General features: G+C 45.7%; 2 protein-coding genes across 2 annotated transcripts in view; one reads left to right on the forward strand and one right to left on the reverse strand.

Annotated features, from left to right (window-relative positions):
• Window positions 1-13,194, reverse strand: part of LOC308292628 (E3 ubiquitin-protein ligase RNF170) — a 484,996-nt gene that overhangs the window by 397,282 nt on the left and 74,520 nt on the right. The gene's annotated exons all lie outside the window — the stretch shown is intronic.
• The window catches only part of ipo13b (importin 13b), a 55,150-nt gene that overhangs the window by 20,992 nt on the left and 20,964 nt on the right, over window positions 1-13,194 (forward strand). Inside the window, exons 3-6 of the mRNA XM_080722282.1 lie at window positions 2,973-3,098; window positions 3,650-4,006; window positions 5,596-5,849; window positions 10,774-10,914. Coding sequence (XP_080578408.1) covers window positions 2,973-3,098; window positions 3,650-4,006; window positions 5,596-5,849; window positions 10,774-10,914 — 878 coding nt within the window. The remainder of the gene's footprint in view (window positions 1-2,972; window positions 3,099-3,649; window positions 4,007-5,595; window positions 5,850-10,773; window positions 10,915-13,194) is intronic.

A 13,194-nucleotide genomic window follows, 5' to 3' on the forward strand; every position in this document is an offset into this window, starting at 1 on the left:
ATACAGTATATAATATGAGTATATGTGAAGGTGGAAGAAGGAGAAAATGGCTAGACTGCCAGTGCCATGGGCTTCATGGAGGAGGATAGGAGGCGAGAAGAGGGAGAAAAAAGATGGGGGGAGAGAGATGGTGTGGAAGAATTGGAGCGAGCGGGCTGCAGTGGTAAAGACGAGGATCAGAGGCTGGATGAGCGAACAGATTCTGTGTGTTTGTCATAGTTGGTGCTTGACGTGCAGCATAGAGTTTTGGTTCTGTGTGTAAGAGAGGGCAAGAGAGATACAGGAGGATAAATGTGTCATTTGGCAGAGCGGTGTCTAAATCGCTCTGCTGCCTGGCAGGATTAGAGGTAGCTAATGAATTAGTGTTCCCTAATGAACAGTCCCTGTTTCCTTCCTGTAGGGTCCTATACTTGCCTTTTTTCTGCAGAATGAAACCCTCAGTGTCAACAACATCCCTATTTTGGGCATGCCATTATAGGCAAAATTGTCCAAAAGTGTTAAAAAATTGTGAGAATGGCAGATCTACAAGGGCATAGCTAGTTGTTTTCACTGCGTGACACCTTCGTGTGAAGAAGTATGAAATGGGGCTAATGTGGTTAAGTGTAAAAATGGCTCGTAAGGGTCCATTGTCCATTTTCCTGGTGGGAGAGTATATGTTCACTCGTTGCTACCAGACTTGTCTTGTCAGAGAGAGCACTGTGGATTTAAGGTCACTGCTTGCTTTCCCCCATTGTGTTACCCGTCTCAAGCTAGTTTTAACCTCTGCAAGTTGTCTTTCATACAGTACTGAAATGACTGCAATTCAATTCCCTGAAAATCAGTCAGTATGCACCGGAAAATGGTGGGCACTCTGCTGTAATGAAATTCACCGTGAGTCATAGTCAATAGGCTTAAAATTGCAGACCACACAGGTATGGTTTTTAAGATAAGATAAAATGGTCTGAATATTGAAAATGGAAAAGATGTACGTGTCAGGATACTTGTGTGTGAAGTGTGGTCAGCTTGCTCTGATGAAACTACTAATCTAAGTGACAACAGCCGCATCAATCAACCTTCTCCTGAGCTGTTGCCCGTTACCTAAGATGACTTCTTCTTCCTCGTGTATTTGAAAAATGAGGAAGATTGTACGTTACAGAAAGCCATCTTTCAAAAGGATATAAATATCGGGACGGGAGAAATAAGAAAAGACCAGCATGGCAATCTGCAGTTTTGCATTTCTATTAATGGCATTGTGTTATTACCTGGGATACATGTTTAAGCCAATTGTAAATGTAATCCTGTTAAACTAGAAATCGCCCTCATTTGTTTCTTACAGATCACACTGTTTCATGTCTAGAAATAACAATGTGGCCTTTAATGAACCGGAATCGTTAAGAACCAACCGAAATGGTTAAAATCCTAAAAGATCCCAACCCCTAGTTGCAACAAAATGTAAACAAGGAAGTGGATGTGGACTAGGCTCGGGAATCTTCCCAACCGATCAGAGTTTGCAATAGTTTATGGAGGCGTCTGCAACCCTGGTGCCTGGCAACACATTTCACGTCGGTCGACCCTTGTTGCTCAAAGCATAAATTGGCCTTCACACACCAGTGCATACAGAGATGCATGGCGCAGGGGCAGTTTTGCAAGGGGAGGTTACAGGGCATACAATGTACTTGTGGATTTGTACTCTGTGTATTTTCTCAGCATTCTTTCTATCACCATGTGCAGCCATGTGTGTCCAGAAGCGCATTTTGGTGGTAATTGGGATGGTTGTGTTGAGTGGGATCATGAGAAAGAATAACACACATTTGTGTTTTGCGACAAATATACAGTAAATAAGGTGATATATTAACACCCAAACCGGGGCCGTTAAATGAATGTGCAATTGTGCATGTTCATGCATGCACATGGATGGATCCCTGGACTTGCCCTCGATCCAACACTTGATGCTGATTTTGCAGAGTGCCAAGCAGGGAGGCATTGGTTACCAATTCTTTTAATAGTCTATGTTATGACTCAGCCGGGAATTGCACCTCGACCTCCCAAATCCCAGGGCAGACACTGTTAACGACAGGGCCACTGAGCTAGTGAATGTCACCAGTATTATGTGCCTATAGTAGGAATATTTGTACTGTAGATGCTCAACAGTAATGTGTATCAACAATATATGCAGTCAATCTACATTGAATTGGAATTATATTGATGGTGAAAAACATAACAGCAGATATTCTGAGCAGTCTTACTTGTGTGTGTGTGTGTGTGTGTGTGTGTGTGTGTGTGTGTGTGTGTGTGTGTGTGTGTGTGTGTGTGTGTGTGTGTGTGTGTGTGTGTGTGTGTGTGTGTGTGTGTGTGTGTGTGTGTGTGTGTGTGTGTGTGTGTGTGTGTGTGTGTGTGTGTGTGTGTGTGTGTGCGTGCGCATCATAGGCACTTTCTTCTGGATGGGGGACAATGCATTATTTCAGCACTTAGCAAACCTAATGACTGCACCATTCAACCGAACATCACAAACATCTATGCGCTGAAAACAACCATTACTATTTTAATTGGCGTGAAATCCAGGAATTTTGTGATTTACAGCTATTTATCAGGACTCCCAGTTTGGAGACATTTAAAGATAAACCAGACTGTCTGGACAATAGAGTTTCTGTCTGACCATAGTGTGGCACCGAGTTCAAAGCAGCTTGAACAATCAAAAACTTCACCAGCAGCCAGCCACTATGCACTGCACTATTCTACAATAGTCCAATAGGTTTTACACTTACATTAATTCTGCTTACTTGCCAAAGTGACTGGTAGCATAATATTACCTTATCATCCACAGTCAAAATACTGTATATGTGTCTGCATTTTACTAGTGCCTAGTGTTCATTTTTCCAAAGACTTGATGCAATTAGAGCAAACAGTGTTAGTTAACTCGTGCTTCAAGAATCAGTCCTCTGGTTGTTATTTTTCTTGACCTTCTCCTTCTCGTTTCCTTGCCCTCCTCTTAGGCCCTCCACCAGCTCTACTATGATCCCAATATAGAGAACAAGAACCTGGCCCAGAAATGGTTGATGCAGGCCCAGGTCTCGCCTCAGGCTTGGCAGTTCTGTTGGGCACTGCTCAGCCCAGATAAGGTATGACATGTACACACATACAACACACACACACACACACACACACACACACACACACACACACACACACACACACACACACACATTGTGTACACATTTTATTGTCGTCTGTCAAATATCTCCTCTCCCACATAGAGAATTTCATGTCACGATTATTGTGACCCCCCCAAAAAAAAGTGATTTACAATATTATCACAACAAAATATTTGCCAACAAATAGCAGAACATTTGCCAACAAATAGCAGATTTAGCAGCTAGCAGATGGGCTATTTTTTTGCAAAGAGATTTGATAGAGTGAAAAAAAAAATACTGTATCAAGTACGTTATTCCCAGGTCCGTTTTACCAATTATAGAGGGTTTAAATGGTACGGGATATGCAGCTCAGCAAATAAAGGGTGAATTGATCCAAGTGCACGACGGAGGATAATTTCACGATAAATTAAAATCTCCACAATACGATCACTGTGAGTGTTGTTTTTTCTTCACGATAAACGATAATAACGATCATCGTCCCTTCCTTACGTCTGTGTCAAATATCTCCACTGCCACAGGTCCCGGAGATCCAGTACTTTGGCGCCAGTGCACTCCACACCAAGATCTCCCGCTACTGGTCGGACATCCCCACGGACCAGTATGAGTCTCTGAAGACCCAGCTGTTCGCGCAGATCGCCTGCTTCTCCTCGGGCTCCAAGATGGTGCTGACTCGGCTGTGCGTGGCGCTGGCCTCGCTGGCGCTCAACACCATGCCCGAGGCCTGGCCCGGCGCCGTGACGGAGATGGTGCGGGTGTTCCAGGAGGAAGGGGGAGGGGCGGACGGCCGGGCACGCTGCCTGGCACTGCTGGAGCTGCTCACCGTCCTGCCCGAGGAGTTCCAGACCAGCCGCCTGCCACAGTACCGCAAGGGACAGGTGAGTTCCAGACCAGCCGCCTGCCACAGTACCTCAAGGGACAGGTGAGAGAGAGGGGTTTCCTGGAGGGGATGCGAGCCTCAGGGTGCTGACCCCTTATCGCAGGGGTTTCTCAAAATGTTTCAGGCCGTGAGCCGTGACCCATAAAAAGAATCATAGTTGAACTGGGGACTCCCCACCCAGACAAGCACTGTTGAGAGAACAGGAGTTGAGAGGCATTACATTTAATGTGACTTTATTTTGGTTCCACAGATGAATATTGTGTAAATAGCAGGTGCGAGGCGTTGTGGGGACTCACAGGTTTAGAACCGAGCACACATTCTTTAGGCAGCTGCGCGCTCCAAATGAATCTCTCCACCAGCCCGAACTCACTTATCCACCTGAAGTTCCTTATTGATAAGACGCCGTCATACTCCTTTGATGTTACCTGCCTCCCTCTGGTTTCCGAAAGCGCCTTTGGCGGGGCGGGTGGGTGGAGAGGTTGACCACCTCACCGCTTATAATCACCGCTGCTCAGTGACTTCATTATGTAGTAATCCACCCACGCAGTCCGGTGGGCGGATGGATTATTTGGACCATGTAACTGCCTTAAGGAGAGGGCTGTTCATTATGTTTGTGTTTGTATACAGTATATATGGGAATCTTTCATGTTGTTGCAATTGAGCAAATGTAACCAAACCCAACCTTTTTTTTTATTATATATATTTTACTTCCTCTGAGCCTAAAGAAAAGCAGAAATGGCACAATATATATTTTGTTGGTTGTTGCGACCATAGTTCGCGCATTTAGTATAAAAACCTGCAGATAATGTTTGTGTCTGTGTGCGAGCGCTGCGTGTGTGTGTCTGTGTGAGACGAGTGACTGCTTCCACACAGAACTTGGGATCAGAAACATGTGATCAACAGCTTGGTGAAATCAGCGTGTGTGTATGTGTGTGTGCCAGTGCCACTGTGCCACTGCTGCGTGCCTGGTGTGTGTGTGCTCTTCCTGAAATGTAATCGTTTCAACTGCTGCGCGGATTGGTTATTCGTTAAACCAACCCCCACCCCCCGCGCTAGCGTATTGCGTCTTTCCACCCACCCAGCCCTAGGTCATCCACCTAGGGCTGTCAAGATTATGACATTTTACATGACAATTAATTGTCACTCAAATAATTGCGATGAACGATTTAATTTAGTTTTTGTCATTGACTATAACATTTCTGTTTGGCTTTTAGGCTTTGATGTTGAACATGACAGATATGACACATAACACATAACCTAGTAAATATAAAAAGAAAAGGCATGTTTGACAACTTTATACAGTAAACATTGATAGTGGAAATAGCCGATCTACAAGCTCACAACGAACGTGTCGCGAGCTTGTAGATCTGCTATTTCCACTATTTATGAAAATGTATGAAAATATATGAAAATGTTTCAACATGGAAACGATTATGACGATTTATGACAAAATAGTTGCGATTATGTCAAATAATTGCCATTAGACGATGATGTAATAATTGTGACAGGCCTACATCCACCATAGATAATCTAACCCTGGTTTTGATGTCCCTCCCTCCCTCCCTCCTCTCCCTTCCTTGTGTGCAGGTGCGTGGAGCTCTGGGTCGTGAGTGGGGGTCGGTGTGTCCCTTGCTGCAGCAGCTGCTGCGCAGGGCGGACAGCCCCGGGGCGGTGAAGGCCCGCGTGCTGCGCTGCCTATCCTCCTGGGTGCTGCTGGACGTGCCCCTCAGTGAGAGCGAGGGCCTGGTGCAGGACTGCTTCAGCGCTCTGCCCGATCCCGAGCTCTTCGACACCGCAGTGGAGGCCATAGTCAACGCCATCTCACAGCCTGACTCACAAAGGTGTGTGTGCTGTGGCCTTTTGGCCCACGCCGTTTTGCAGTGGTGTTTTTCTTTTGTGTGAGAGTGTCTGTTTTTGTATTTTTTTTTCTGTGCTTTTGCGTGGGTGTTATTAGGTAGGTATTAATGTGTGTTTTTTGAGAGTGTGAAAGTGCCTGTGAGTGTATTATTGATAGTGTATGTGTTTGTTTGAAAAGAGAGAATAAGAAATCTGAAAGCTTCCGTGAGGATGTTAAGGATGAGAAGAATATTGGCAACAAAGACATAATAATAATTATGAATCTGGAAAAGGGTAGAGAGAGAGAGAGAAATGCAAACCACAGAGAGGCAGCAGACAGAGCGGGCATTGGAAGGGCATCAGACGAGGAGAGGACTGAACAAGTGGGAGTGGTGGTGGTGGGGGGGGATTGATATGGGGCGAGTTGACAGCCAGGGGGAGAGAGCAGCATTTCTCGGCTGACTGGCGTTTCCATGGCTACATCGGGGGGGTGGGGGTTAAATTGACTCACCCATTACCCCTCCCTCCCTCCTCTCTCTGGAGGATGAGGACGTTTGATGGTAATAAAAGAAGACAGGGCAGGGCCACAGTGAAGGAGAGGTGGAAAGGTGTGAACGTGTGAGAGGGGAACGAGAAGGGATGGGCAGCCAGTGACATGTCGGAAGCTTCCACTAACGAGTCTAATTAAACACACACAGACACAAGCACATGATAAGAGCTTTGCATGCAGAGGATCGTCCACAGCTCCTCTTGTTATCTGCCTTCCTGGAGGAGAATGTGCTACTAACGACGGAGGACTTTTATCAGGAAACATCCTCTGAATTCAACTGCTATTTTGCCTGATTTATTGTGTGTGTCTGGCTTTTTTCTCCTCCTTCACATCCCCTGTCACCACCTGATGCAGAGTGTGTGTGTGCGTGTGCGCGTGTCAGCCTCCCATAAGCGTTGACCCCTTCTTTAGTACAGAAACTGAGACGTGCAGTGTGGGTGTGTGTGTGCGTGTGTGTGACACCGTAGCCATGTTTGATTTATGAGCATATTATTAATGTGGCTGTAAGCTCTTTGCCGTGCCTTTTTGAGGGAGGAAAGGAACAGCGGTGGAACAAGCTGGGGAAAGGGGAGAGTCTGGATGAAAATACAAGAGGGAAGAGGATGTGTTTACCCTCAGAAACCAATGTCTGTTGGTTCTGTTAACAAAAATATATATAGCAGGGGTCTTCAACGTTTTCAGGCCAGGGACCCCCTGTACATATTGTATAAATGTGTGATGCAGATTTTCATCGATTTCATAGATGGATTCATAGACTTGACAACACTGTCATCAGTCTATGTTGGATTCATGTTAATTTGTATTTTCAGACATTTAACCACTTACATCGTCGATATTTTGTAAACTTGAGCTTTCACTATGTACTTGGTCTGCTCTTTTTACCTCTATACCAAACTTACGTATTTGCTGAAAATAGTCGATCTTCTAGCTCTAGCTTGTAGATCTGCTATTTTTGGCTCAAGTTGTCCTCAGAATAGGGATGCGAGGGTTCAAGTTGTTACTTTAAAAGAATGATCCTACCACACAAGGATTTGGTGGACCCCCTGTAGTAACTCTGAGGACCCCCTGTTGAAGACCCCTGATATACAGTATATACATCTGTCATTTCATAAAAATCTCTGAACTCTTTTCAAATATATCCCATTGTTTCATCCTTTTGTGGGGTCTACCCTTTATTAAATGCTTTCTCTCTCTCTCTCTCGCTCTCCCTGCACTCGTTGTCTTCCATATCCCTCTCTCCCACCCCTTCCCTATTAAAGCCCCCCCCCCCCCCCCTCTCTGTTTAAACACATTACAGTCAAGTCATTTGGGAGGATGCTATTGGTCCAGCTGCATCCTGTTGCCAGGCAACCGGTTTCCCCTGTCTGGGAGCATTGCAGTAATTGCAGAGGGGATCAGAGGAAGGGAGAGAAGCAGACAGGAAGGGGTGAGAGGGTTTGAATCAACCAGGGAAAGATTGAGAAAGTTAAGGGGTAGTATGGGGGGAAGAAGGGAAAAAAGAGTGGGGTGTGGATGCGGGGAGGAACAAGAAATTGTGTAATAGTAACGATAACGGGGTTAGCAGAGGGAGAGGGGAGGAAGGAGGTTGCAGGAGAGCAGACGGTCTCCATGGAATCTGTAGAATGCCAGCTCTTGTGAGAGGAAAATAAATGCACACAAACCCAGCATGCCCTTTTAGTTTCACCAGAAACACACACACACACACACACACACACACACACACACACACACACACACACACACACACACACACAAAATCACCTCTCTCTCACCCAGGTAGAGTGCATGACCTGCATCTCCAAAGCGGCACATAAAAAATGAAAAGGCCTTTGAGTGAGTTCTGCCGTATGTGCTCACATACAAACACGCGGTTGTCACTGCATGCAATCATCCCCTTAACACATCGCTTATACAGTTAAAACCTTGAGGCTTTAGGATGCACACACACACACACACACACACACACACACACACACACACACACACACAGTCGGGTACCAGGTGTGTGTGTGTCGTGTGATGGAGGATGCTAAAGATGGCTGATTCAGCACTGGCTTCTGAGCAGGGACTTGGCTTTATCACACCAAGACCCCAGACATTGGCTCATAAGAGGGCCCATGGGAAATTAGAATAACAAAACTGCTGTCTGGGCCCACGGCTGAGAGATGATTTTCACCTGCAAAACATAAGGCACAAATAAATTGCTTTTTGGAGCACTCAGCTGCTTAAAGAATGGTTTTCTGTCCTTATATTTCTGTTGTTGTTGTCAGGCCTAAAGCCTTCAACAGGTCTACGTCGGCGGTGGTAGGTGTTGGAAAGCGCCTGTGGCCGAAAATCTGTTTGTTGAATTGGTGGTGTGTACACTATCGTTACAGTTCGAAACTCGAATGTTGTAGTGAGCCGTCAAAAGCTGATCCAGTGTCAAGCTCAGTTGTTTCTGATCGTCGAAAGTAGCGGGGTGGCAGAGAGAGTATTGGCTGTTTGCAAGGAGCGGTAGGCAGGACTCGAATTCGACTCGAAATGTAATCTGTGACCTAAAATTATAATTGGGAGTACCCGTGCGACAACAAATAATTGCTGTGGTGCGAACAAAACGGCCAGTCGAGTGGACCAAAACGAGCGCTCCCTGCCACTGTGAGAAAACTAACGTGCCGTCTCTCCTCTGAGCTGCAGTACAGTAGCTCTAGATGCTAATATGTCTAATATGTGCGCCTGCCCTATCAGCTGTTAATTCATGCGAGCATGCGCCTGTCCATGCGTGTGTCTGTGTCTGTGGAAACGATCGTGTGCATGGTGGAATGTAAAGACAGGAGAAAACATTTCTCCGGTTGTTGTAGCTTCACCTAGTGTCCACTGAACAGCGTGTGAATGGACTATGGGCGCTGTGGAAACCTAGAACCAGAGATAATCCCATTTACCTGCAGAAGAAGTTGAACCGGATGGAGAAGTGCGGGGATCATTATTACATTAGCAAACGGCTATATTAATATTCCTCGCATTAAAAGGACATCAAAATGTGTTAAATAAGAATGATCATCTGATAAAATAGTCTAAAGACAATTTAGTTCAATTAAAACGTTGTGGTTGTATCCTGTGCAGAGGTCACTTTTTATTGCTAGGATTTCTCAAATGATTTAGCTATGACTATGCATTCACATATTCATGTGTTTGTTGTTGAAAAGCAGACTTATTAACTTCATAATATTTTTAGCACCTACTCTACTAGTAGCCGACTGTCGACTTGGTAGTCTCTGGATAACAAAGTTGAGAGTGTGTAGCCCGTTTAACAATGTTCAGCATGGTGGTACTAAATCCGCATGATCCCTTTACTGATATTCAGACGGTATCCTTTTTATTACGAGGATAGAACGCTCAACCTTGAGGCGTCATCGATGAATATTCATCAGCCTGGTCTGCTATTGACATTGTCATGATGGATGGCCACCTGCATAGCGCACACTCCCCTGGGAGGCTGGGACTGATACAGTCACGCACCACGCAATCACTAATACAGTTTGCATACACTTACACAAGTATATACTGTACATGCATGCACATACAATAATGCATGTATACAGTGATCCCCCCCCCCCTTCATTTAAGAACAAATTTGTATGTCACATAATGACCCCTAGTGGCATTCAGACATAAATATATGAAAACACTATTATGTAAATGTACACTGTTCACCTCTAAATGCTACCCTTTCATTTAGCCTTTATTAGGAATGACAGGGAAAGTACTCGTGTTGAGGAGGCTAGCGTCAGGCGAGTAGATTTCTCCCTCCGTTGTGTGTGTGTGTGTGTGTGTGTGTGTGTGTGTGTGTGTGTGTGTGTGTGTGTGTGTGTGTGTGTGTGTGTGTGTGTGTGTGTGTGTGTGTGTGTGTGTGTGTGTGTGTGTGTGTGTGTGTGTGTGTGTGTGTGTGTGTGTGTGTGTGTGCGTGCGTGCGTGTGTGTGTTGGGTACGCATGCTATAGTGAGAGGGAGTTGTAAACGGATGAGACGGCAGTAAGTGAAGGACATACTGTAAGTGGCAGCCATGGAGTGTAGCTTTAAACAAACTGCAGCAGCCCTAGAGAGATTCTTCCAGTTTCCGTTCCCCAGTGTGTCTGTTCCCCAGTGTGTGTGTGACAGTGTGTCCACTTGACAAGGAAGGAGGCGACGAATAAACAAAAGCTGCCTGTGCCAGTCGGTAGCGTCATGAGAGAATACGTGTGCCGCTGTGCATCACATCGCTCCTCTGCTTTCTTGTAAAATGCTGTTCAGGTGGCGAGCTTCAAGTCAATTTGAAAGAATCTCTTTAACAGCCAATTCTGTGTTCATATTTACATAATGATGTGTGTGTGTGTGTGTGTGCGCGTGTGTGTGTCTCTTGTGCAGATACGTGAACACCCTGCTAAAGCTGGTGCCCCAGGTCTTGGCCTTGCAGGAGCAGCTCAGAGAGGCTGTCCAGAGTGGAGACATGGAGACCTGCCATGGAATCTGCCGCATCACTGTCACACTGGGAGAGAACCACTCCAGGTGTGTGTATGCTTCACATCTGATGGATGTCTGCAATCCTCCATTTCACCCCTTAAAACCGGAAAGGCATTTGTGTCCTTTCCCCTGGCACAAACCATTTTCAGATGGGGGGGGTCTGCAGCCAAATACATATCAATTTGGGGGTCCTTGGCACGACACAGTTTGAGAACTACTGATTTAGAAGGCATTTTTATACAATCGGCCTCGCGGTCTAAATGTGTTAAGGAGCTGTCTGTAATCTCACTCTTAGGGTCAATATGGTTACCATATTCCTCTCCCTCTCTCTTGACCTCCTTGCGGCTCCCGCTCCCCCTTCCCTCTTTCAATTCAATTCAAAGGGTTTTATTGGCATGAGAAAACATAGGTTTACATTGCCAAAGCAGAAGTGTACACTATACAATCAGCATCATACACTCCAGCAAGCAACATTCCAATGTTGCGACACTTCAAATCTGTATCTGTATCTACATCTACAATATCTGACAACACCTCTCATAAACATACCCACCAGGACAGACTAACCTGGACGCTTTGCGCTGTCAACATTTCATGTTTTCAAAATGCATATTTACCGTACAGTTTGTGTTTGTATGGTTATTTCGCAATACCTATTGCGCAATCCTCTGTAGGGCAATGTGTCATTATCATCACCAGAGTCTCAGGTTACAAGAGGGAAGGGGGGGGTCAGCTGAATAGGGGGAGAGAGAGAGAGAGAGAGAGAGAGAGAGAGAGGTACGGTACAATACGATAAGATACAGTCGGGTACAGTACAGTCAGGTACAGTCGGGTACAGTACAGTACGGTACAGTCGGGTACAGTACAGTACGGTACAGTCGGGTACAGTACAGTCAGGTACGGTACAATACGGTACAGTCGGGTACAGTAGAGTACAGCACAATACGGTACAGTCGGGTACAGTAGAGTACAGCAAAGTACAGTACAATACAGTACAGTCGGGTACAGTAGAGTACAGCAAAGTACAGTACAATACGGTACAGTCGGGTACAGTAGAGTACAGCAAAGTACAGTACAATACGCTACAGTCGGGTACAGTAGAGTACAGCAAAGTACCGTACAATACGGTACAGTCGGGTACAGTAGAGTAATGCAAAGTACAGTACAACACGGTACAGTCGGGTACAGTAGAGTACAGCAAAGTACAGTACAACACGGTACAGTCGGGTACAGTAGAGTACAGCAAAGTACAGTACAATACGGTACAGTCGGGTACAGTAGAGTACAGCAAAGTACAATACGGTACAGTCGGGTACAGTCGAGTAATGCAAAGTACAGTACAACACGGTACAGTCGGGTACAGTAGAGTACAGCAAAGTACAGTACAACACGGTACAGTCGGGTACAGTAGAGTACAGCAAAGTACAGTACAACACGGTACAGTCGGGTACAGTAGAGTACAGCAAAGTACAGTACAACACGGTACAGTCGGGTACAGTAGAGTACAGCAAAGTACAGTACAATACAGTACAGTCGGGTACAGTAGAGTACAGCAAAGTACAGTACAATACAGTAGAGTACAGCAAATTACAGTACAACACGGTACAGTCGGGTACAGTAGAGTACAGCAAAGTACAGTACAATACGGTACAGTAGAGTACAGCAAAGTACAGTACAATACGGTACAGTCGGGTACAGTAGAGTACAGTAAAGTACAGTACAGTACAGTAAGTGATGGATGTGGATGGATGGATGTGAATGGATGGATGTGGATGGATGCATGGATGGATGCATGGATGTGGATGGATGGATGGATGGATGGATGGATGCATGGATGGATACATGGATGGATGGATGGTTGGATGGATGGATGTGAATGGATGGATGGATGGATGGATGTGGATGGATGGATGGATGGATGGATGGATGTGGATGGATGGATGGATGTGGATGGACGGTTGGATGGAGATGGATGGATGGATGTGGATGGACGGATGGATGGATGTGGATGGATGGATGGATGTGGATGGACGGATGGATGGATGGATGTGGATGGATGGATGGATGTGGATGGATGGATGGATGTGGATGGATGGATGGATGTGGATGAATGGATGTGGATGGATGAATGGATGTGGATGGATGGATGGATGTGGATGGATGGATGGAAGTGGATGGATGCATGTATGTGGATGGATGTGGATGGATGTGGATGGATGGATGGATGTGGATGGATGGATGGATGGATGTGGATGGATGGATGGATGGATGCGTGGATGGATGGATGTGGATGGATGGATGGATGTGGATGGATGGATGGATGTG

The sequence above is a fragment of the Nannobrachium achirus genome (assembly GCF_963921795.1).
Source record: "Nannobrachium achirus genome assembly, chromosome: 1".
Classification (NCBI taxonomy): Eukaryota; Metazoa; Chordata; class Actinopteri; order Myctophiformes; family Myctophidae; genus Nannobrachium; species Nannobrachium achirus.